This window comes from Haliotis rufescens, unplaced genomic scaffold (genome assembly GCF_023055435.1).
Source record: "Haliotis rufescens isolate VD_foot unplaced genomic scaffold, xgHalRufe1.0.p SCAF_12, whole genome shotgun sequence".
In the NCBI taxonomy this organism is placed as follows: domain Eukaryota; kingdom Metazoa; phylum Mollusca; class Gastropoda; order Lepetellida; family Haliotidae; genus Haliotis; species Haliotis rufescens.
In genome coordinates this window covers 40,207,548-40,232,493 of record NW_025963802.1, presented here as the reverse complement: position 1 = coordinate 40,232,493, position 24,946 = coordinate 40,207,548, and the positions used below count along the sequence as shown (strand labels likewise).

Below are 24,946 nucleotides of genomic sequence, written 5' to 3'. Positions count from 1 at the left end.
GTTTTACTTAGTATAATTAGCATGGACAAGGTGTTTTACGAGTTAGTGTCTTGATTGATTATCGGAGCGTATTGGTTGCTTTTCAACGAGTGCATCTTTTGTCTGAATGAGAATCATAACTAGCGATCTGTCCAATCTGGCCAAAATGTATTTTGAACCTGATTTGAATTTCGTATTGCTCACCACCGACAACATGTTGATTTTTTGCAATACTCCCAACATTATAATCTCTAGTTCTGATTATACCTATGACCTGACCAAGGCCTACCTCATCGAGTAATAGATGAAAGACAAATGCTGGCAGCTAGAGCGTATGGTGGTTCTATCCTTTCCATAAACAACAAGTAAATGCAAAGGATGGTGTTATACTACATGTATTTTATTACACCTTCACGCCTTGTAATCTTATCTGACAACATTCATTGTTGATCTCCGAACGAAGGCGCAATAAGGTAGCCAGAAAATGACGTACAAACCTCGTTAGATCTTCCAAACAAATATGAATTTGCTCCTTGGGATTGTACCCATACCTGGTCCCCCTTCTTCAGTTGTAGTATAGCGGAGTTGCTTGCACCGTCATTTTCATCACTGGAATGAGCATGAACACTCACAACAAGATTGTTGTTGTGCATGAGCTCCAGCCACAGCGATTTTTTCTTTTGAGTTAAAGCGTGGACTTGGAAGCTGTAGATCCCGCTCTGGGGACATTTGAACCTCCCCGTATGTCTGTCGTACGCCTTGCCGACGTTCAGGAATATGTTGGTGTTCCGAAGGACTTGTCCACGGGTAATCAATACATCATGCGACAGACCAGTTGAAAAGGCAATCTGGTACACTGGTTTACCCATCGCAGCTGAAACAAAACATATTTTTATTGAAAATAACCAACGATTTATTGGGAATTACTCATAATTTGTCCCGGGTAAATGAATTATCTATATCCCCTGCGTTTAGGTGCGCATTCAACTTGGATAGATAATATTTATATTCCGATTTTCGAGAATTTCAAACCAAAATTGAAGAAAAAGTATAACATTTACAAAAACCTTGTCGATCTTCTTTTATCCTGACAATAATTAGTATCGATTTAATAGCTTTTGGAAAAATAATTAAAAAATTAATAAACTTCACTAAAATCGCGCCATATCTGATGAATCAGCTTTGCAAATGATCAATGTATGATATTTGTGCAGATACTAGAACTTTAAGCATATCGAATGTTTATATCATAATATGTTGATTTCCACTTAATAGGATGAATTCTTATTGTTGAATGAGCGTTTCAGGATGCCAGTTAAGAGTTTTATATTACAGAAGATAAAATCAAGTTTTAGGGTCATATGAAACGACAATGAAATGGCTCTAGCTCTGCCACTTGGTTCATGTATCCATCATACGCTAAAGGTGTGGGGCGTTGCTCGTGGTATCAGCCACTGGTTTCTCTGACTCGATTATAATTATTTGCATCTCGCAGTGCTAATAACTTAAACCAATATATAACATGTAAAGGGAGAAGGGACCACGTTCGCCTAGTACATTAGATTTCTTTACATCCAAAGCCTCTTACATGCCTTTATCTGTACAGATTTTTATATTTAAAACTTGTATATCACTCGTATATCAGATTCACAAAGTAGAGTGAGTGAGTGAGTTTGGTTTTACGCCGCTTTTACCAATATTCCAGCAATATCACGGCGGGGGACACCAGAAAATGGGCTTCACATATCGGAAATCGAACCTTGGTCTTCGTGACGAGCGAAAGCTTTAGCTACTAGGCTTCCCGACCACAAAGTAGAACTTGTGCAACTTTAGTATCGATTATCAGCAAAAACAGGTCATCAGGATTGGCTTCAAATTTATTGGCTTTAATAGTTATCTTAAAACATAGAACAATATCTTCTAAGCCAATGTGCTTGCATATATATGGCCCCGAAACAAACTTTCATTAAAAGTAACTCCTAAGTACATTCCAACACCTTCCGGTAATACCACTTTTCACTTATGCCAGGATACCCCTTTCTTAAAAAATACACCTATTGTCTTTTACAAGTAAATAGCAAATATTTTCCTAAGACACCATATTTTCTATCATAAATAAGAACACCACCACAAGTGAACAATAAAGAGAACAAATGCCCTATGTCTTGATATGACTGAATGCAAAAACTACAAGATGATTCGATTTCCTGTGCTGTCTCACTAATGAACATCGAAAATAAATAGTGGCTGAGTACACAAACTTGACGAACACCAGTGCTACATTCACACACGTCTAACAAAGATAATTTACACATCATTGGACTTCAGAATAAATAGACTGAGCACATTTTACCATTTTGGATGAAACAGCACTTCTCTTTAGTACTGTCCACTATATTGTTCAAGTAATGAAACCAAATGCTTTAGAAAAATCAATGAATCGCTTTTTTCATTAAAACCGCTGAATAACAGAGTAAATATATTATTATTGTTTGAGTATCCACTGCGGAAATCTGTATGCAATGCCACAAGTTTTTTATATACATCATCAGCCCAAAATCTTAAACAAGATTTTAGAATTGAAACATGGTAGCAAAATATGCTTAATATAGTAATAACCCTTTTAATATTTGGAGAATGCACATCCCCTTTAAAATATATAGTGGCTGAGAACACAAACTTGACGAACACCACTGCTACATTCAAACAGGTCTAACAAAAATAATTTACACATTATTGGACTGAGCATATTTTAACATTTTGGATGAAACAGCCCTTCTCTTTAGTACTGTCCATCTTGTTCAACAAACATTACCTGCGCCTCGGCACAGTAGCTGGCGTCACAGGAAAAATCAATAGGGTCGATAATGCGTCGGTGGAGATGACTTTCCCACGATTTTCATATTCATATTTCACTTTAATGATACAACGTCCGCCCGGAGAACGGAAGGTTCTAGGTTCGATGGTACTTGTTGTACCCCATTTCAGCTCACCACCTTTAATAATCTTCAATAGTTTCTAACTAACGATGTAAAACGAAATCTAATCGAATTTTGAGCTGATAACTTACATGGATCAAATATGAGCGACACCCGCCATTTCTTGTCACAGACAATGGGACTGTCTCAAACTATTTTGTAAATTATTTCAAATTCATACAAATGTGATTTAGCGATGCTCTGTTTTTCATTGTTTTGCTAGTGACACGTGCATCAACCTACCCTTGCCCATCGAAATGATCTTACATGTGTGACAACCGGTGACGACCAAGTCAACTGCATTCCTTATATACGGATGTTATAGTACGTTTTACCATTGTGGAAAAACTACTCAAACGTGCAGGGTTGATGTGTATTTGAGGAAATTATGGATCCAATCAACAAGCACATGCTTATGTTTTCGTTAAAAAAAATCACGGCCAAGAAGGGAACAGAATTTTGAGTCTACCCTTCAGATATACAATTCTACAGAAGGGTCGTTAAATACGCAGGTCGATTTTTGCGTGTAGGCATACAGTAAGTGGTTCCTCATTATGTAAGCATCACGGAAATATAATTTCCTATGTTAAACACGAAAACATATACCTTGGTGTGTGTTTGAGTACAGCTTACATAATGTTACAATTCATATGAGTAAGGTCACCGCTGTTGGCAGATTTAACCGATTTTAACTTGCCCAAAAGTATCACAAACCATATGAAGACTCGTGATTTGTTAGTCATCTTTGAATGCAGGACCAATGAATACATACTGATTATGCATGTAGCCGTTTTATTTAATTAACATTTTCCTTTGTGTTAACAGGTATTAAGAAGAAGGCGGTGGGCACAGTGTAACACTATAAGTCAAAGTACCTACTAATTTTTTTATCATATACAATCCGCATATCAACAAAGGATACCCCTTATGGAATATAAGTATCTAACTTACTGTTTAGGGGGACCCTCTCGATGTTCAATCAGCACCGTTGCATATAATTGTAAGTAAGTTATTTTCAACTTACCCGCAAGGACCACCAACACAAGGAAGATACTGCATAGGTTCATCTCTGAAAGTGTTAGGTATACCTTCGTGCAGAGATGGTTATAAAGCATACAGGTGTGAAAGTCATTAGCATGGGTATACCAGGATATAGATAGAATCACTGCAACATGTGCTCGTGTCTGTCAGTGAATAGAATACGTATGTAATTACGTATGGGAGTATGGCGAGAACTTACTGCCACGTGAATTGAAACAGTCAAAACAAATTCATGAAACATTGTGCAATTCTTGTAAATCAATGTGTTCATGAAATATGGAGGCATGTAGAAGTAATACAAGATCCCGTCTGTATCCATACCCCTATTGCCGCCACACACAAAAATTACGTATTTACTTATTTTATTATGTTCATGTCACCAGACGTGAACGTAGGTTCATTACATATATACATGTACATACATGTACATATACATATTTAGGGGCACGGGTGATCATGACCAAGTCGTCTAAGGCGCCGCGATTTTCTGTGTGGAGTAGTGTCCCTCGTGCACGCCAGAAACCTATGATTATGGGTTCGAATCCCGGTTCGCCCCGATTATTACCCCCTAAACACCTTCAGCGTCTGGCCAGAAAGTGTCGTACAACAAGCGCTCGCCCAGCATGCATACGATTTCTAATTTGGTCTGGTCAGCAACGTGAACACCGATGGCCTGGCACGGGTGCACAACGATTTGATAGGGCCTGGTTTCTGATTAGTCGACCCTGGCTTTTTTTGTGCAGGGCCAATCATTAACACTTTGTATCTGCATGCTGAGCCTGGGAATGCTTTCCTTTTGTCTTCATGTCCACTGCGGACACATACCAAATCTGTCAATTTGTCTGCCTACTTCCAACACTGTTTCCTGACTCGTGATATTCAACTGAGAAAAATTCTGGACAATAGTGAGTGCACTGTCTAGAGTAATAGGGCCTATTATCAATTGTTGCTGTCACATATTTTGACCGATTGAATTACCTTTTTACCCAATCCTGTGTATATCAATATGTGTTGTTAATTACTCAACGAGGTGAGGTGAAATCGGGTTTAACGTCGCGTCCAGGATTATTGCACTTATATTAGCGACGTGCATGCACGTGAGAGTGTGGCTGCTTGTACTAGTCCGGACTGATGCCGATTTATAGTGCCGCAGTTTGACATATATACCCCACTCAGACACGGCATACTGACTCCGAGCCGACCAGTCCTTGTTTTAGCCCCTTAATGCCGAGCGTCAGACAGGGTAACAACAAGTACCATCTTTTAATGTCTTTTAGGATGACGCTTCCGGGGATCGAACCCCGGACCCCCGGGGGGACGCACTACCACAAGAACACGGAGGCGGTCTTAATTACTCAATGTTCATTTGATATTTACTCAATTACAATTAACATGTATTCCTGGACTTGACAGTTTTCGGGTTAACCGTGGCGTTTCAACTTGCAAACAGGTAACACTACGTTAAAATGACTAAAATTTACAGGAGGTAAACTGAACTACAACACAAAACAATGAGAAAGGAAAGTTTAATAGATGAATTGGTAACATTCGAAATCACCCAATCTATGTTACATGAAGCTGTTTGATTATTTCTTCTAACAAGTCCAAGCAGACAGCCCGTTTGTTTGGTGCTTCTAATTCAGGGCAACAGAGCCAGTGGGATATCACTCGCAATAACACCCCAATGGGATCTGACCCGTGAAGATCCGGGGTAGAATACAGGTCTTTAGCAACCCATGCTTGGCGTAAAAGGCAACTATGCTTGTCGTAAGAGGCGACTAACCGGATCGGGTGGTCAGACTCTCTGACTTGGTTGATGCATGTCATCGTATCCCATTTGCGTGGACCCGTGAAGATTCAGGGGTAGAATAGGTCTTCAGCAACCCATGCTTGCCGTAAAAGGTGACTATGCTTGTCGTAAAAGGCGACTAACGGGAAAGGGTGGTCAGGTTCGCTGACTTGGTTGATGCATGTCATCGATCCCAATTGTGTGGATCGATGCTCATGATATTATTCACTGGATTGTCTGGTCCAGACTCGATTATTTACAGACCGCCTACATATAGCTGGGATATTGCTGAGTGCGGCGTTAAACAACAAACCAAACCAAACCATTTGCGTGGATCGATGCTCATGCTTTTAATCACCGGATTGTCTGGTTCAGACTCGATTATTTACAGACCACCGTTATATAGCTTGAATATAGCTGGAATATTGCGGCGTTAAACAACAAACTAACGAACCAACTGTATATATTTATATTATCGGTAGAAGCCCATCAAAGCCGGGACAACCTGAAATGACGGATGTAATGTCTAAATGCAAGGACGCGGGGCGGTACACCTGCCACACAGTGTGACAAAGAGATAACAGACACGCATGCAGGCACGCTGCACAATGTTGAAGGGGTGGATATTTATTTACATTCTGTCATCGTGTTACAACGCATCCTGCTAACCGACCGCCTCAGTGGTCTAGTGGAAGACCGTCCGCCTGGAGAGCGGAAGGTCCGGGGTTGGATCCCCGGGCGCGTCATACCAAAAGACGTTAAAAGATGGTACTTGTTGTTACCCTGTCTGGCGCTCGGCATTAAGGGGCTAAAACAAGGACTGTTAAGCTTGGAGTCAGTATACTGTGTCTGAGTGGGGTATTCATGTTAAACTGCGGCATGGTATCTCAGTGAGCTAGCACTATAAATCGGCATCAGACCGGACTAGTACAAGCAGCCACACACACGTACATGCAGGTCGCTAAATAACTGCAATTATCTTGGACGATTTCATCCATCACATCCTGCTAACCCGTGCAGATCCAGGATAGAAAAGGGCTTCAGGAACCCATTCTTGCCGTAAAAGGCGACTATGCTTGTTGTAAAAGAGGCGCCTGTAAATAATTAAGTCTGAAACAGACACCAGTGATTGACATCATCAACAGGCTCGCTGACTTGATTGATGCATGTCATCGATCCCAATTGCGTGGATTGATGTTGATGATGTCAATCACTGGATTGTCTGTTTCAGACTTAATTATTTACAGACCGCCGTCATATAGCTAGAATATTGCTGAGTGTGGCGTTTAACAACAAACAAACCAACCAAACAAACATTAACTCTCCTACCACAAAATTCGCCATTGAAGTAGCAATATGGGCAAACCACAGATATTTCACAAATCCGAAAAAACTCCAGTCAGCCCTGGGCGGAGTAGATCAATGATGCAATAAATTGGGGTTCACCCTTTCAAGTGTAAATACTATGAGAGTTCTATTCAAACGCAGGGTTAAAAGATCCTGTGATATCCCGTCTATACAAAAAAGGCAAACTAATCAAATCAGAAAAATCCGCAATATCTATAGGGGTTACCCTAGATCAACACCTCACTTGGACAAAACATATAGAATATGTGGAAAGTGGATATATTAAAGACCTGAATGTATTACGGGCAATTTCAGGTACATCTTGGGGCACAACCAGGGACACTCAGCTGGACCTCTTCAAATCACTTATCAGATCAAAAATGGTTGATGGTTTTGAGGCATTTCACTCAGCATCAAATACTGTCTTGAGCCGCTAGACAAAATACACTACAAAGTCCTAATGCTTGCCACAGGTGCAGCAACGGGTATTTAACTAGAAGCACTGCAAGTAGAAACAGGAGAACTCCAATTGAAACTAAGAAAAGAGCAGGCAATATTTTCGTTTTGCGGACGAACATCAAAAGCTTTGGTGAAAAAAATATAGCGAGACAAAGTACCCAAACTCCATCACTAAAGCCAACTGTGATATTAGTAAGTGAACTCATCCAAAGTCACAATTATGATGACACTCAGCCACCAGAAACATACTACAAAGGGTTACAACCTCCGTGGACTTTAAAAACTCCCACAGCTGACACTGTTGTAACATCAGAATTCACTATAAAAAAAAACCTACAACGATCTGTAGCTATCACTAAAATTAAACTATCTGGGATGGATCGATACTAGAATACCAGCAACAACAGTGCTGGTTACAGGATCAATATCCACAGCTCCAAACACCAAGAATATTCGCCTTGCCCGATGGTCAGCCAGTATTCACTGCTGTATTGGAGGCAATTCATCATGCACTAAATGTCATACCGGAACTACCGAAAGCAAAGGCAGCCATCCTATCAGCTTTGCTACGTGCAGTTTAAGCCATCAGCGACAGAAACTCAAACTCCAGGCCAAACAGTCAATAATATTCTATACGAATATACAACAGGTGGAGCTGTGTTGGATCACCTCTCACACATATATTAATGGATATGAAAAGAGCAGACACACTGGCAAAGCTAGCGCAACATAAAGCGGAAATACAGCCTGTTCCCTTATGAAAACTAATGATAAAAAGCAAAATCAAAGTTTCCATATCCCAGAGATGGCAAGCCCAGAGGGACGCAAGTAAGATCTGCAGATGGCTGTACACATTTAAACCCAAGAACCACCAAAAGCCATACTCATACTCAAATGAAAGGAAAGTTGAAATAGCCATCTCACGCCTCAGACTCAGTCACAATAAGCGCCATGACAAGGTTTGTCCATCTTGCAGTCATACTTAAATCATTGCTCGCTTGTTGCTGGAATGTCAAGACCATGCCCCAGCCCGGGCTCGGTTGAAACAAGAATTGCAGTTAGATCCGCTATATGTCGTAGATCTCCTAAAGCCAAGAGATGCACTAGCGAGGAGCAAACTGACTCTAATAATAAAACTATATCAATTTTCGAAAATAGAAATAATATCAATACAAAAACAGAAATTCTATGAATAACAAAACTCGCAATAGATATGTGTAACCTACTCATACAAGAGTCCCAAAGAGGGAGAGGTTCAGCCGAAATTGCTAAGGCAGAAGCCGACCTCTTAAACACTTAATTAAGGCAACAACAACAAGAATGGTTCTGTAGTTTGACGATGGCTAACCCACAGCGTGTCGTGCTCGTTGAATCAAAGCGAGTTGGGAGAGAGGTCTTACTCAGGTATAGACTGAACAACTGACGACTTAAATGCATATGCATAAGTGTGTTACTTCTGGCTGTCCTGGCAAATGCACCACTGTTCATGCATATGTCAGGAACGAGTCTCCGCACATTCATCCGCCAGAAAATGACAAACAAACAAGATTTCTGAGTACCCTGCGTCAGCGTGTGGACACTGAGTCCCTGCCTGTTCCTCGCATATGTGATGAAGATGTATCAAGATTGGCCCGTGAAGAAGCTGCTGTTCTCCAGTCACATCAGACCTTGCGCCCTGGCTTGTATAGGAGATGACAGACGAATATCCGAGTCCTGCCGCATTCCCCTGCAGCAGTTGACCTTCCCATCCATTGGACAAAAAACTTTACTGCAGACAACAAGAGCTTTCTCTGTGTCAACGATGGAAGTGATGACCGTATTCTCTGCTTTGCCTCAGATGACCAACTTCAACTTCTTCAGCAGCTTGACCTCATATACAAGGATCGAACATTTTACTCTTATCCCCTTTGTGGGTTCCAAGATGACACAACGACTGGGCATGACACATGCCTACTAGGAGGATCCAGACCCGAACCGTTTGGTGAGACGTGCCCCCACTTTACCCTTGCTGCCGCTGTTCGGTACACGACACCTGGGTCGATGCCATGGATGAAATGCTACATGTTCCCCCAGCTATCCTCTTCAATGATTTTATAGTGACCGATTGGGTTAATGATGCAGCACAATTCCTCCCTGGCATATGGAATCACCATGACAACGTCGAACCGCACACTAACAACCACCTGGAAGGATGGCATGCTCACCTTAACAGAACTGTTCAAAGTGCGCATCCCAACATCTTTGCCTTGGTCAGGACCCTGCAACGACTGGAGAAAACAGAACGAATCAAGCTGGCGTGGTACCTCAATGGTGCCCGACCCCCACCACGAAAGAAGATGACCGTGAACTGGAGCAACATATCGTCAGGCTCAAGGAACCTCTACAGATCCGTTTAGTGAGTCCGCTCCAGTTCCCTGATGCTGCTGAGCGACTGCTAAAACTGGACTGGTATTAGTAGTATTACAAGTATTATAAGGGTTGGCATGGATTTCATATTTTCATTGTAAGGTTTTTTATGTCAATTGTAATATATGTGTGTATGAGTGTAATAAGATTATTTGGGGATCAAATGTTGGATTTTAAATTGTGAGAAGTGTCAAATATTTCTCATCCCCTCTTTATTATGTTCATATATATGAAATAAACCACGAGTCTACTTCAAGTCTAAAGTTATTCCTTTCTTGTTGCATGGATAAGTTCATTACGGTTTAGGGATGTAGCTTTTGCTGTTGTGTGCCCTGAACCATGAAGTTGTTTTGATAACACTGCAGACAAAGTGCACTGTAGGCAATAAGAGAAGACAACTTTGTTTTTTTGTGAGTATCTCATGCCGCGAGCAGAATGTACTTTGCACACGGCACGCGACGGACTTTCACGTGACCGAGCAGACGACAAACTGAAGACGAAATAACACAGTTGTTTGAGCAGGTAACGCGAAGAAAATGCAGTATGTGACCTGGGTAAAAGTGTTCACTCTATTTCTGCTGCATCTAACATGTGCATATGCACAAGAAGGTGAGATAATGAATCTGTCAAAATGTATGCAAAGTGATGACACGTCAAACATGTCTTGAATCTTGTACATACCATTATTTAAATTCTGAAAAGGAGCTCTGTGGACCTCATCAACCTATGCTGGTGGTAAGAGGCGACAAAACAGATTCGATGGTCAGGCTCTGTGACTTGGTTAAAAGCGGGTCATCGTACCCCGACGGCGTTGATCGTCCCTCATAATAGTTATTTATAGGCCTTCATCATCAAGCTGGTATGCTGCGGAGTGCCGCGTTAAACAACAACAACAACAAAACCAATCGGAAAAGGATATGTACTCTAAATCATTGTGTAGAAAAAAGAGAGTGAACATACTGTATGGATGGAACATTGAAGTCAAATAATAATTGATCCAAACTATTGCATTGTTTTGTAATCATGTCACTTTTATTTCGATGCATTTGAGAGTTTCACAATCTGTCAGTGGTGACAGTAATGGCCGCTTATGTTGTTCCAAACTTGTAAAAACATGCACATCCTGTATCGTCGTGAAACCTGAATCTGAAGCTAGTCCTATTCATGTCCTTTACATGTCAGGGATAAAGCACGACTCCGAGGTGGTTGTTGAGGAGGTAATAAGTAAGCGTCGCGGATGAGTGCTTTAACTCAATTATAAACCGTCTAAATGCAAGAAATGATAAAACAAATAAGAAAACATCGATGTGGGTGGGAAATAAATTATTTCTGTACACAGTTAAATCGGTACAAGCTAAAATAAATAAACAATAACACTCAGCAAAAATGAAAACAAAAAGCAAAATAATTAAAAATAAATCAAATTAACAAACAATAAATATACCTTTAAATTATCAAAGTAATAGTGAGAATGCACCTTTAAATTAGACTTAAATTTATACCCAAATATTATACCTTGTACCTGTAAAATAAACAAACATACTTTGTTTACATCTATAAATAGACATTTTATGATAAAATAATAAATTTTGAAATAAATAAATGACAAAATAAAAACTTACAAATACTGTGGATTTTCCAACCCATAATAAATTCTTTGCGATTCCTTATAAATCTTCTTTGATTTCCTTTTGAACGCTTACATGTCTGTCTTGAGAGAACATGCGGTATTGGATGACAGGAAGTAACTTTAAAATCAGGACGATATCCTGAGCATTCTGACACGGATTTTTAACAAGGAAAAAACCATTAATACCACAAATGTAGTAAAAAGAACAAAAGTTAAATATTTAAAATACCAAGCTGAACTGAATGAATTTCTTTGAATAAAAAATTAATATACCAAATACTAAAAATGTCAAAATAGAAGTAACAATCGATATATCTTATAGTGAAACAATACAGTGTGTCGCAGTATAAAATGAATTCGATCAAAGCGTGCGAGAGATGAAACACGTGCAGCAGAGACAAAACTAAGTCATGACATCTAAAATTGAACACTCTTTCACCACCTGCCCCGGTGACTCAGTGGGAAAACAGTGGATATTACAAAACTTAATACGATTTTTGAGGTCGCAGGCCAGGTCTGATTTGCAAAAAGTAAAACCTCTCAAGTGGTTATTACGAGATCGAGATCGTAAGGTATCTACAATAACATAGGCAAAGGTGGCATTACATAGGATAACATGACATAAGATGGTTAAGAACCCTTGGCCTGTGTTGGAGTTATAATGCATGTATTTGTGCAAGGGCATGTACATTACGGCTACGGCTTCGAGAAAACTGGAAACTTTATCACAAAAGATGGTGTAATCGTAATGTTCATAGCCGTGTGACCCGAAAAGAGCCGGGGTAGAATAGGTCTTCAGCAACCCATGCTTGTCGTAAGAGGCGACTAACGGGATCGGGTGATCTGACTCGCTGAGTTGGTTAATGCATGTCATCGTATCCCAACTGCGTTGATCGATGCTCATGATGTCCATCACTGCATGGTTTGTCTGGTCCAGACTCGATTATTTACAGACCGCAGTCATATAGCTGGAATATTGCTGAGTGCGGCGTCCTAGCCCCTGTGCAGGCAGCTTGACTTGATTCACAAGAAAATTTAATTATGTCATATCGTGCACAGGCTCAGAAACTTCAGGTATATTATATATGGGTGAGGTGAGGTGAAATTGGGTTTAACGTCGCGTCCAAGATTAGTGCACTTATATAGCGACGTGCAAGTACGAATATGTGTTTGTGTGGCTGCTTGTACTAGTCCGGACTGATGCCGATTTATAGTGCTAGCTCACTGAGATACCATGCCGCAGTTTAACATGAATACCCCACTCAGACACAGTATACTGACTCCGAGCCGACCAGTCCTTGTTTTAGCCCCTTAATGCCGAGCGCCAGACAGGGTAACAACAAGTACCATCTTTTAACGTCTTTTGGTATGACGCGGCCGGGGATCGAACCCCGGACCTTCCGCTCTCCGGGCGGACGCTGTACAACAGGTATTATTATATATGGGGACCTCAAATAGTTCAACCATTGACAACATAGCATTGTAAATTCTATGCTATATTCAATGTTGATAAATATTACTGATAAACATATTCTAACAGCCAAACATGTTTGCGTCCCACAGATATCGAAATGTCAATTATTTGCGTCCATTCACAATTTGTATGATTGTAGTAAGCCCTGATGTTACAGTAAATCTAGCATAGACGCCGATTCACTGTGCACAGTTAATGAAATTCGTGCATAACCTGTTCTCGTCACGTTATGACTGACATATTATATTACCGATGCGACGCTACTTTATAACTCACTCACGTAGACGATAGAGCATTCTCTACGGGATCTTCACTGGAAGGCACGAACTGTTGGTGATCCTATGTGGGAATGTCTCTCAAGGCGTGTTGTTGTCGACCCCACTCTTCGCGCCCACGTCCGTGTTTGCTCAAGCATATAGCGACATCTTTTCTGTAATGTTTGTAAGATTTAGAGAGTCTTCATGTTTACCTAAATCATTTTGGTCAATATTTATCTTTTGGTATTTACTTCAGGTTCACAGGTTCAATGTCAAAACGACTTAAAGGGGAAGTGTACACGCAAAAATCACTTTCTTTCTTTTTCTAAACAAAACGCAATTTTAGAATTAGTTAGTATCTGTGTTTGAAAATATACACTCATTTTTTCTCACAGTGAAAGTAGGAAGCTCACAATAGTGTTAAAATGATATGCCGTTATGAGGCCTTCGTTTTACGAGCAAAATAGGCCTGAGTTATCCCCCTTAGATTATGACGTAATTGGTGCTAATTCAACTGGGTCCCTGTCTATTCTCAACGCAAAAGATATCAAGGACCAGTTTTTATGTAAAACAACATGGTCTACGACACACTCCGGCGCAGTGGTGACTCAGTATAACACTATGCTGGCTGGCATCTGAGACGCTAGAATCACACATCTAGACCTACACCACGTGAAGCGGCTCTAACAAAGCATGATGACGTCATAATGATTATCAATTGGCACCAATGACGTCATATTGCAAGGGGCATAAGCCATGGTGTTTTTGTTGTGGAAATAGAACACTTGGTAAATGTGAAAAATATACATCGTTTTAATGCAAAAAATATGTTATTTAATTGTGATATTTTTATATTTTTGTCTATGACACTTCTAGGTTAACACTTTTAATGTGGAAAAAGTACAAGAAAAATAGGTTAATTTCCGTGTGAACTTGCCCTTTAAGCCATCTTTGTCGGTTAATATTGACAAGCTACGTTGACATACAGTGTAATGTGTGATATACCTTACCTTCACGACCCGTGAAGATCCTAGGTAGAATAAGTCTTCAGCAACCCATGCTTGCTGTAAACGGCAACTATGCTTGTCGTAAGAGGCGATTAACGGGATCGGGTGGTCAGGCTTGCTGACTTAGTTGATGCATGTCATGGTATCCCATGGATCGATGCACATGATGTCAACCACTGGATTATCTGGTCCATACTCGATTATTTACAGACCGCCGTCATATAGCTGGAATATTGCTGTGTGCGACTTTAAAGAACAAACAAACAACCAAACAAATCTTACCTTTCCAAATTTCACCCCAGATACTGTGTGTCATCCTGACCTGATATCGTACATCCTTGCTCGTATCATACAATGACCGATCTCAATCTTCAGATTTGCGGCATATTATTAGTTATGGCGTCTTTATTTGCCGTTTACGATGTCATATTAGGTTTGCAGAAAAGAAATATTTGGTGATGCGTAAATCGAGCCCAATATTATATTCTGCTTACCGAATATGACACCGAATACGGCAAATATAGACACCATAACGAATTTTTATGCCGAAATCCTTTTTACTGTTATCTTTATCGCACATGTCATGTCAAAGTTACAACCGTTAAGGGTCAAAGGGAGACTACTCTTCAAACCTTATTGGTCCACTATAATCACAAGATACGCTCGTGAATCGTCCTCAAAAACATATAAGTAACGGTTCTTCGTTGTACATCACTGGAGACGACGTGAAGGTCGATTTGACATTCAATACCTGGTCATCTATTTGAATACCTTTCGACACTACTATTTATAGTTTTTTTTCCGTACAACGCGTTCAGCAGGAAGTGTTCAATTAAAGTGTTCATACACTAAGCCCTCCTGATAGCATGGAGAAAGCTGGGGACCTTTTCTTATTCTTATTCTCAATAACTCTTCCCCCAAGTAAACTGACTGATCCCCCCTCTACTACCGTGCCACGTTTCAAATGAAGAATGTTGCATTTGTCGAGCCCAAAGGACATGCCAATATCATTAGAAAAGGACTGGACAAACAGAATCTGTTTTTAGTGTGGATCCTTCATTGGCAATAAGTTCAAAGTCATCCATGTAAAGGAGGTGAGTAAGGGGTGTTGACAATAACTGGTCATTCGGCAAATACCTTACGTCACTACTATTTATAGTTTTTCCGTACAATGCGTTCAGCAGCAATTGTTCAATTCAAGTATTCATATACGAAGACCTCCTAATAGCATGGAGAAAGCTTGGGACCTTTTCTTATTCCACATGGGCAGCCATTAAAAACTTAAAATATTATCAGAAAATGTTAAACTCATCTCTGAGAAATTATTCCAACTATATGATGGTACCCGGTGGTCTGTCATTGATAGAGCCTGAGGCAGACACATCCGTGATTGATAAAATAATTTCCTACTTTAAAGTTTCCACTGTTTCTTTCATGCTGGTTGGCTGAATGGGTAGTCACGTGATCTGATATTTGGAGTTTACACTCCTGTGAACGGACTGAAAAGTTCACACGATGTGAACAATGTTTTGTGAAACTTTTGCCGGAACTAATTTCCGGGGTTTCCCCGAATTCTCGATTGGTGTTTCAATCAATAGGTAAGGAAAGAAACTTATATTTAATAAAACCCCTAGAAATTGCCTACCTGTTTTACCTATTGGTCATCGGAGACGAGAAAATATCCGTAGACGGAATTACTATTACGGTTTCTGAGTTGGCCGACCTACTCCGTGCATTCTAGGCCAAGAAGCGGCGGCACATGAGGAATGACGGGGCACAGAAATGAAGCTTGCATCAGGTCATACAGTAGGTCCATCTCAGGTGACAAGAAACACCAGCTAAGCAAAGTATTACAGCACACACAACAAATCCAAAACTCAAAATATAACACACCCTGACGTTGAAAAATAACACAAAACACACAAGTTTCAGAGCACTCGGTTCAATCCCCACCAGTCGCAAGCTTGGAGGTTCACATAGTTTAACCAGCACTTTTAAATTGTTCACACTTCAATGAACCCATCCAAACTGACGTTCATTTCGTAAATGAACCACACCGCCAGAGAACGATGAAGTTTTAACCAACTCAGGGAGCCTGACCACTAATTAAACATGCCTAGGTTGATGCAGAGATATTCTAACACCGAATCTTCCCTATGGGGCGTGATCATTATGCTACAAGTACATTTATTGTATATATATGTTACAGGGAATATGTATTATCAGGGAATATGTATAGTCCCTGAAATTTTATATATAGTTAATGTCTCATTCACTCAGGGAATATACATAATCCCTAACATTTTCAGGTATTATACATATTCCTTGACTTGACATCAAGTTTTTTAAACATATTCCCTGAAATTACTTTTGATGCTCTTATATGGTCAAACTTGATAAAAAAAGAAAAATTATGAGAAGACAAATTTATTTGACATGATAACAAATACCTTTCTCTTCACCTCATGAAGAGCCCAACCGTTAATCAAACCACGACCTCCCATAATGATTGGTAAATATGAGCGATTGAGGGAAGAGCGAGGGTGGTGGGATCTATTGTCTGACATGATTCTTTGTGTGAGGGTGTCAATACCCTTAATTTCTTGTTTCGTCCAATCAACAACACCAAAAGAATACGAAAGGATGGGCAAAGCATAAGTATTTGTGGTTTCCAGATTTTCTTATGTCTACATTTGTACTCTGCCTGAAGTTTTTCCTTGATATGGGCATTCTGGAGTTTCTTATCTGCACCCCTAACTACGTTTAGGCCTGACCTTCCACGAGATGGTCAATAACTCCCCCTCCAAGTAAACTGACTGATCCTCCCTCTTCTACCTTGCCACGGTTCAAATGAAGAATGTTGAATTTGTGGAGTCCAAAGGGCATGCCGATATCATTAGAAATTGACTTGACAAGCAGAATCTGTTTTGTGAGTGAGTTATTTGCAATAAGTTCAAGGTCATCCATGTGAAGGAGGTGAGTAAAGGGGTGTTGGGGATCTGTGCTGAGGAGGTCCAGGATGCTAACCTTCCTCTTTGCTAAGCAAAAAGCTAAAAGGATTTAATGACAAACAGAAAAAGCAAAGGACTGAAAGAATCGCCCTGAAAGATTCCTCTTCTTATAGAAATGGGTTCCGAAGTCACCACCTGCCCCTGCGAATACATCTCAAGTTGAGTTGACCAGCAATTCATAAAAAAACTTGAGTAAAACAAGTAGCTATAGTCGCTCGGGGAGGTCAATACATTCCAGTGACTTCAAAATCCATCCGTGAGATACAGAATCATAAGCTTTTCTGTAGTCTATCCAACACATTGAGAGGTTACGGTGGTAAGATTTAGCCTCTTCAAGGATCCCTTTCTGAACTCCTTTCTGCTCCATGTAAATAATGTCATCGGATGCACAGTATGATGACACAATATCTGTAAGACATCCTGTAAATATTTTGTATTCCGTATTCAGACAAGTAATAGGGCGGACGTTTTGGGGGATCAGTCAAATCACCTTTCTTTGGGAGAAGTATTGTTCGACCCTTGCACAACCAAGACGGAACATCCCCTGTATCCACAAGAGATTTAAAACAGTGAAGCTATGGTGTTTGGACACGAGGAAACAGTTTCCAAAACAGGTTTCGAATACCATCAGGTCCTGGCGCCGTATTAGATTTGGACTTTTTATTATTATTATTATTATTATTATTGTTGTTGTTGTTGTTGTTGTTGTTACATGGCATCTCTATTTCCTAAAGGTTATTTCTGGCACATCACAGACCTCCATTACGACACAACGTACTGGTCTGAAATGCGATCCTGCAGTGACCAAGTTCCTGTGCGGGGCATCTATGGCGACTACTGGTGTGACGCCCCCTGGCGGCTCGTAAACGACAGCATCAACGCCATGGTCAACATCAATCGAAACGTCGACTTCATCCTGTGGACTGGGTAAACACATAATGCATTCAAAGGGCTTCAATCAAAAATATGTTTGCCGTTCTAATAGTACATGGATGTCACGGTGTGCATGGGAAATGTGGAAAGCTTACAACATCGGAGAGTTTCTGATTCTAACGCGACAAGAGAGTCAGGTACGGATAAGAGTGAGTGAGTGAGTGAGTGAGTATGGTTTTACACTGCTTTTAGCAATATTCCAGCAATATCATGGCGGGGGACACCAAAAATGGGCTTCACACATTGTACCCATGTCGAGAATCGAACCCGGGTCTTCGGCGTGAGGAGCGAACGTTTTAACCACTAGGCTACCCCACCGCCCCTCGTCAGCATGATGATGGTTGAGTAGCCTTGTGGTTAAGGCTTTTGCTTGTCATGTTGAAGATCAGGTTCGATTCCATACGTATTGGTAAATTAATTGGCCGTTAATGACGTAGGTTATAAACTTTTACCCTATTGGTGCGGACAAACCAAGCTTGACAACATGTAGGAATGTAGAAATAGAACTATCGATTAGCGGTCAATGGCGTTACAAGTGAAGGCTTTAACCACAAGGCTACCCGACCGCCTCTGGCACAGATAGGAGTCTCAACACAACATGACGTTTTCGAACCTTATGGCCACCTCTCTAAAGTGATTTCAAAAGAAGAAACACAATGATATGAAAATGGAGTTCTTTCTCACGACAACGGATCGTGGTAGATCTATGTTAGAAACGAGTTAACACATTAGACAACTGATCCATCCATCATGATAATGCAAGCGGATAATTCGTCCCAATAATATTTTTTTTTATAAAAGCCTTCTAACACAAACCACTTAAATTTGTTTCCCAATTCCATAATGATAAATACCCTGCAGCTACATGAATTCGCTGCCGCACCATATGTTTTGGAAGTGACGAGACCTCTTCTGTTGCCCATATCTCTAAAATACTAAATAATCTCTCTCACTCATTTCATTGGACGGCTGTTTTTTGCATCCAAGCTTGGTTATAAATGCGTCTGAACAGGATAAATAATTCGGCCCTTTGAAATGACTTCGTCCTTTCCCAAAACCAAAAATTATCACTTTAAATGGCTCCTCTAAGGTACCACCGGACCATGTTCCTTCACCTGAAGAAAACGCGATTCTCTTATTTGACAAATGTGTTAAAACAGACATGTACCATCTACCTGTATTCCACTACGTGTGACCGTCTCCGTTGTCTACCAAAAGACGTTAAAAAATGATACTTGTTGTTGATGATACGCTGCCTTGCGCTCGGCATTAAGGGGTTAAAAAACAAAGACTGGTCGGTTCGGAATCAGCATACTGTGTCTGCGTGGGGTATTCATGTTAAACTGCAGCATGTATGTCAGTTGGCAAGCACTACAAAATCGGCTTTAGTCCGGACTAGTACAAGCACACACACACACACACACACACACACACACACACACACACACACACACACACACACACACACATGCACGTCGCTGTATGAGTGCAATAATCTTGGACGCGACTTTAAACCCAATTTCGCTTCACCCCCACCTCGTGTTACAGAGATAACGTGGGCCACATATAGGACGAATACTCCAGTGAGACGTACGTCATGGACATCCTCAGAAATATCACTAATGCCTTGAAGACGGCGTTCCCGGGGGTCAAGGTGTACGCCACGATGGGGAACAACGACTGGTTCCCTTCCGACCAGCTCCCTGACACATCACACTTCCTGTACAACGCCACTGCCGACCTCTGGGAAGACTGGATTGGTGACCAAAATCAAGTTGAAAATTTCCGTAAAGGTAGACAGTCACTACATTACGTTAGAGACATAGTGATCAAATGCATCAGGGTTTACAGCTGTTGTGTACCATCTTGAATCTGTGTGATATGCTTCCCTGTTTAAATATGGTTCTCCCAACAGAATTCGTGGGGTATTGGTGCTCTGAGGAGTTGTTGTCTCTCTGGATCTGATGACTTCACAGGTTGCACGTGTTTGCTTCTGTGAAGAATTGCGTCCCTTAGCTGTGTCATGATTCGGTGACCAAGCGATCATTATGATTATGGTCCTTGGTTTGTCAGCACCACAGTCGGGGCTTGCTCTTCAATCTACGTTACTTTTGGCGTTCACATTAAACCGATAAGCCACGTTAGAATTCATAATTTTCTGAATAATTCATCTCATGTCAGGCGCCTACTATACTGTGAAGACAACCCAAGGACTGAGGATCATAGGACTGAACACAAACCTGTACTACACCTCGGACAAACTGACCGCTGATATGACCGACCCTACTGGTCAGTTCGCCTGGCTTGAGGAGGTCCTCAGGAACGCCAAGACAGCTGGAGACAAGGTAGTTACACAACAAATCAGTATATTTCAAATTAATATTAAGTTGAAGTAAGGGCCTTTGTTTGAAAGCCTTTTGTGAAATAAATCTGTTTGTTAACATAATATGTAATTTTTCGAATTTTAGAAATCCTAGGTGATCATCTAATTTGATCTAAATACTGTCAGTGAACGTGTTTAAAATGGACGCATCTTATTTAATCTAACGGACTTCTGAAACTAAGCTTCATAGTGCCAACACTGTTTTGTTATTTTGGTATTTAAACACAAATAATGAACATTAATGTAGTTGAAGAAACCACACTCACTTCCTTTACTGCTTTCCTTGCTGAAGGTGTTGATGACCGCCCACGTCCCTCCAGGCATCCATGTTCCTGGGAAGGTCAAGCGTTTTTACACCCATTACAATACCCGCTTTCTCGATATCAGCCGTACATTCTCCGACATCATCGTGGGCATGTTCTTCGGTCACGACCACTACGACGGATTCAAACTCTTGCAGAAGAATGGTGGTGGGTAGCAAGCTGCCAATGTCATTGGTTATTAACTGCTATCTTCGAAGATAATGAATTATACTTCTATAATATCGAGGGATATAAATACGGAGGGATATTATGGTCATGGTGCTTCGAACCGAGGGATGCACAAGAGACAGGTTCCAGGCATCTACTATATATGTCCTCAACATCCACAAATTCTACGCGTTTGGAGTCATAAAATGTTGTGAACTGTGCTCTAAAATCTTAATATTTTGAAATGTATATAAAAGCGACAAAACCCTTTCCATATTCAATAGAAACCTCTGCGAAAAGCAGAGTCCATTGTACAATTCCGATTATATCATGAGCATGTGTTCATGAATCCCTATCAAATAGTGATGATACTAGGTGTTCGCGAAAAGGTGAGCGTATCCTTCGTGATGGCACCCGTCACAAACACATCAAAGACAAGTCAACTGTTCACCAGAAAAAAAAACAGGAACATATGGTATAAAATAGGGAATTGCATTGGACATATATTTTGTCACTGATGCGTCAAATTTGGAAATGACCTCCACATATATACCATAAAACTTTTGAATGTAACCGTGATCAAACAACTTCTGACCAAGAGTCGTATGATGCTCTTTGCAATCTTGGTATTGTATCTAAAAAAGTTGTGAAATGTAGACACCAAAGGCTGGAACTGCTTGAATATTGCTGAGCCTTGTGATTAAGGGAAAGTTGACTATTGGAAAGTTGAAGTCATCCCTCTTGGCATACACTCTTGAATTTGAAACCGAAAGCGTAGAATGTGAAGTATGAGATCTGCTCAATGGTGTTTTAGAAAAGGTGGTATTTGATCCTGGTCGATGTTATCAGGTGCTCCATATCCACGTGCAACCATGAAAGAAGAATTATATTTCAAGCTATTGGCAATATCATCCATTGATTATATAAAGCAGATAGCATAATGGTTCGCTCTAGGTGGATTTTCTTGGTATATTTCAGGGAGTCCAGGTGTGCCTATGTTCATGGCTCCATCAATCACCCCCTGGCGTTACAAAATTCCAGAAAAATCCGGGGATCCTCACAACCCAGCCATTAGACTTGTCAAGTACAACCAGCAAACCGGAGTCCCACTTGACATCCACCAGTATTACATGAACCTGACGGACAGCAACAGAAACAATGCATCAGACTGGAAAATTGAATACAAAGCCAGCGAGGAGTATGGACAGACTGATCTCTCGGCAGTCTCCGTTGATAATATTATAAAGGCATTCAAGACTGACAAGTCCCTTCTGGATAAGTATATCAGATACAACACCGTCCTTGCTAATGGAGACACTACCGTGAATGCCTGTGACGAGAAGTGTCGAGCTGAATATAACTGTGGTTTCATAATGATGAACGAGATTTCGTTCGACTCTTGCTACAAAGCACAAGTTGGAGGTTCGGCAAGGCTGTGTTCTTCGTCCCTTTTCATTGCCATGTTTGCCACCATGTATTATGTACTTATTTAGAGAGAAATATCTGTTTCGGATCGATTTCTGTATACAACAATTTGAACATCTGTTGTATTTTTGTACTGTTTGTATTTTTGGACCGAATTTAATTATTTTCTTGATGTATTTGCAATTCAGCAATTAGATGGTCGATCAGTACACGTTATTATATATTGGTACTGATATAGCATCCTGTTCCTGTGACATTGAATAAGATTTTATGCAAAGTTTTTAACAAATCTGAAACAATTTCGGTTTGGCCAGGAGATGACATTCACGTTGTTTTGTTAAAGATAATCCTGACCAAGTCGAGCAATAATGGCCAGGCGTTGTCATGTTGAAAGGTAATGCCTGGGACATGACGACGCAAAAACGGTAGAAGAACAGGGCCGATGATCTCGTCGCGGTAGAGCTGTTCATTGAGATTTCCCTCTACCTCTATCAAACGGGTCCTCTGTCTTGCTGTAAACCCACCCCATACCATAACGCTGCCGCCCCCGAACCGATCTACTTCCATGACACAATGATGAACGTAACGTTCACCTCGACATCGGTACACTCGAATCCGTCCATCGCTGTGGCGGAGATGAAAACAAGACACGTCAGTGAATAGAACTTGTCCCCACTGCATGGCCGTCCAGCGTACACGCTGTCTGCACCACTGTAGACGTGCTTGACGGTGGTTTCCTGTCAAAATGGGACGTCTGGCGGGTCTTCTGGCGACAATCCCTGCAAATCTGAGGCGGCTACGTACGGTTTGTGAAGATATTCATCGAAGGCCAGGGGTGGTTCTTGCAGTCAGTGTTGCTGGCTGGAATCGATTTCGTAGGTGTTGTTCGAATCCAGTTGTCTTGTCGATTATTGGTTACGCGCGGCCTTCCACTCCGAGGATGGTCTCTGACTGCATTCGTCTGTAGCCAACGTTGCCATAAACACTAAATAGTGTTTCTGTGGACGTTAAATTGTCTTGCAACATCACGTTGACTCGATCCTGCTTCAAGCATACAAATGGCTTGCAGACGCTCGTGGCATTTGTTGTATTCTGAGTTGTTGTTGTCAGCACGATGCTAAACAATGCATATGGAATCCCGTTAACGCACATGTTTTTATACCCATTCTTCGGTAATGACATACATGGGGTTTGCATAAAAGTCAACTTTTGCATGGAATGCATGCTTTTCTGTAGCAGTTGCGTTTTTGTGACTTGAAAACCATACTTAACTTGTTTGAAAAATACACTAAAATATTGGTGTCACAGGAAATTATGCTGTATATATGCTTATAACGAACTACGATTATAACAAACTAAAGTTAGTGGTCCCTATGAGTCCTTTATAACCGTAGTTTACTGTAAGTCATCCGAATACCCATGGTTCACGCTAAGGAACTACACAGAGGTGAGATACTAAGGTGAGACAATAAGGTGAGATCTTATATTTAACATTTTAAGTCCATGAAATAGTGATGGAACATTTTGTTTTCACTGTTTTGCTTATCATTTAATAAAATAATGTTTTACAAAACTAATTTCTTTTGTTTTCTGCAAATGTTACATTTATCAATGCGAAAACACAAATTCAAAGCTTATTACTTGGGATAGTTTGATAATGCGACATCACAAGGTTTATTATTCCCACATTTTGGAATGTGCACTTTGTTGGTGATATATTGAAAATATATTTGAAGAAACGTTCGATTATGTCTAATATTAAATGAGTGAGTGAGTTTGATTTTAAGCCGCTTTTAGCAATATTCCCGCAATATCACGGCGGGGGACACCAGAAATGGGCTTCAGACATTGTATTCATGTCGGGAATCGAACCCGCGTGACGAGCGAACTCTTTAACCACTAGGCTACCCGACCGCCCCTCAAATATTAAATCTTCACACATTCGTTCTAAGGCTAGGCTGTAGAGAGTGAGTTTTAGCTTACATATATGCTTTAATATTTTCTTGTTTTCACACATCACCATTCGTGCATTTTTGCATTTAATCAGAGGCAGTGGTGGCTATTTGGTCTAAGGCGTTATCAGGCTTGGTTCACGTGATTCCAACAACATTTGGCTTGTCTGCTTTCTTAAGATTTGCTACCTGGAACAATCGGGCAGTCAATTGTATACCCGAGAAATAGTATTTACACTTACACTCTTCAAAAAAGGAAACGCACAGGTAGTGTGCAGTTCATTGAACCTGACTACACAAAAATCCGGTATATGAATTGGGTATAAGTTATTAGAAAATGTTGATGGCCTGATATTCGACAAACGGTGCGTCAAAACGCAGCCATTGTCGATTTGCAATGTCTTA

The 24,946-nt window shown here is 40.7% G+C and overlaps 2 protein-coding genes across 2 annotated transcripts in view; one reads left to right on the top strand and one right to left on the bottom strand.

Moving 5' to 3' along the window:
* Positions 1-419: 419 nt before the first annotated feature.
* Positions 420-24,946, bottom strand: part of LOC125378298 (complement C1q-like protein 4) — a 68,109-nt gene continuing 43,582 nt past the window's right edge. Inside the window, exon 2 of the mRNA XM_048393764.1 lies at positions 420-853. Within this exon, the coding sequence (XP_048249721.1) occupies positions 420-853 (434 nt within the window). The remainder of the gene's footprint in view (positions 854-24,946) is intronic.
* Positions 18,113-23,090, top strand: LOC125378255 (acid sphingomyelinase-like phosphodiesterase 3b). The gene is made up of 5 exons (XM_048393636.1): positions 18,113-18,305; positions 19,860-20,104; positions 20,493-20,656; positions 20,987-21,164; positions 22,143-23,090. Exons 2-5 carry the CDS (start codon positions 19,909-19,911, stop codon positions 22,655-22,657), a joined length of 1,053 nt encoding a protein of 350 aa, XP_048249593.1. The 5' UTR covers positions 18,113-18,305; positions 19,860-19,908; the 3' UTR covers positions 22,658-23,090.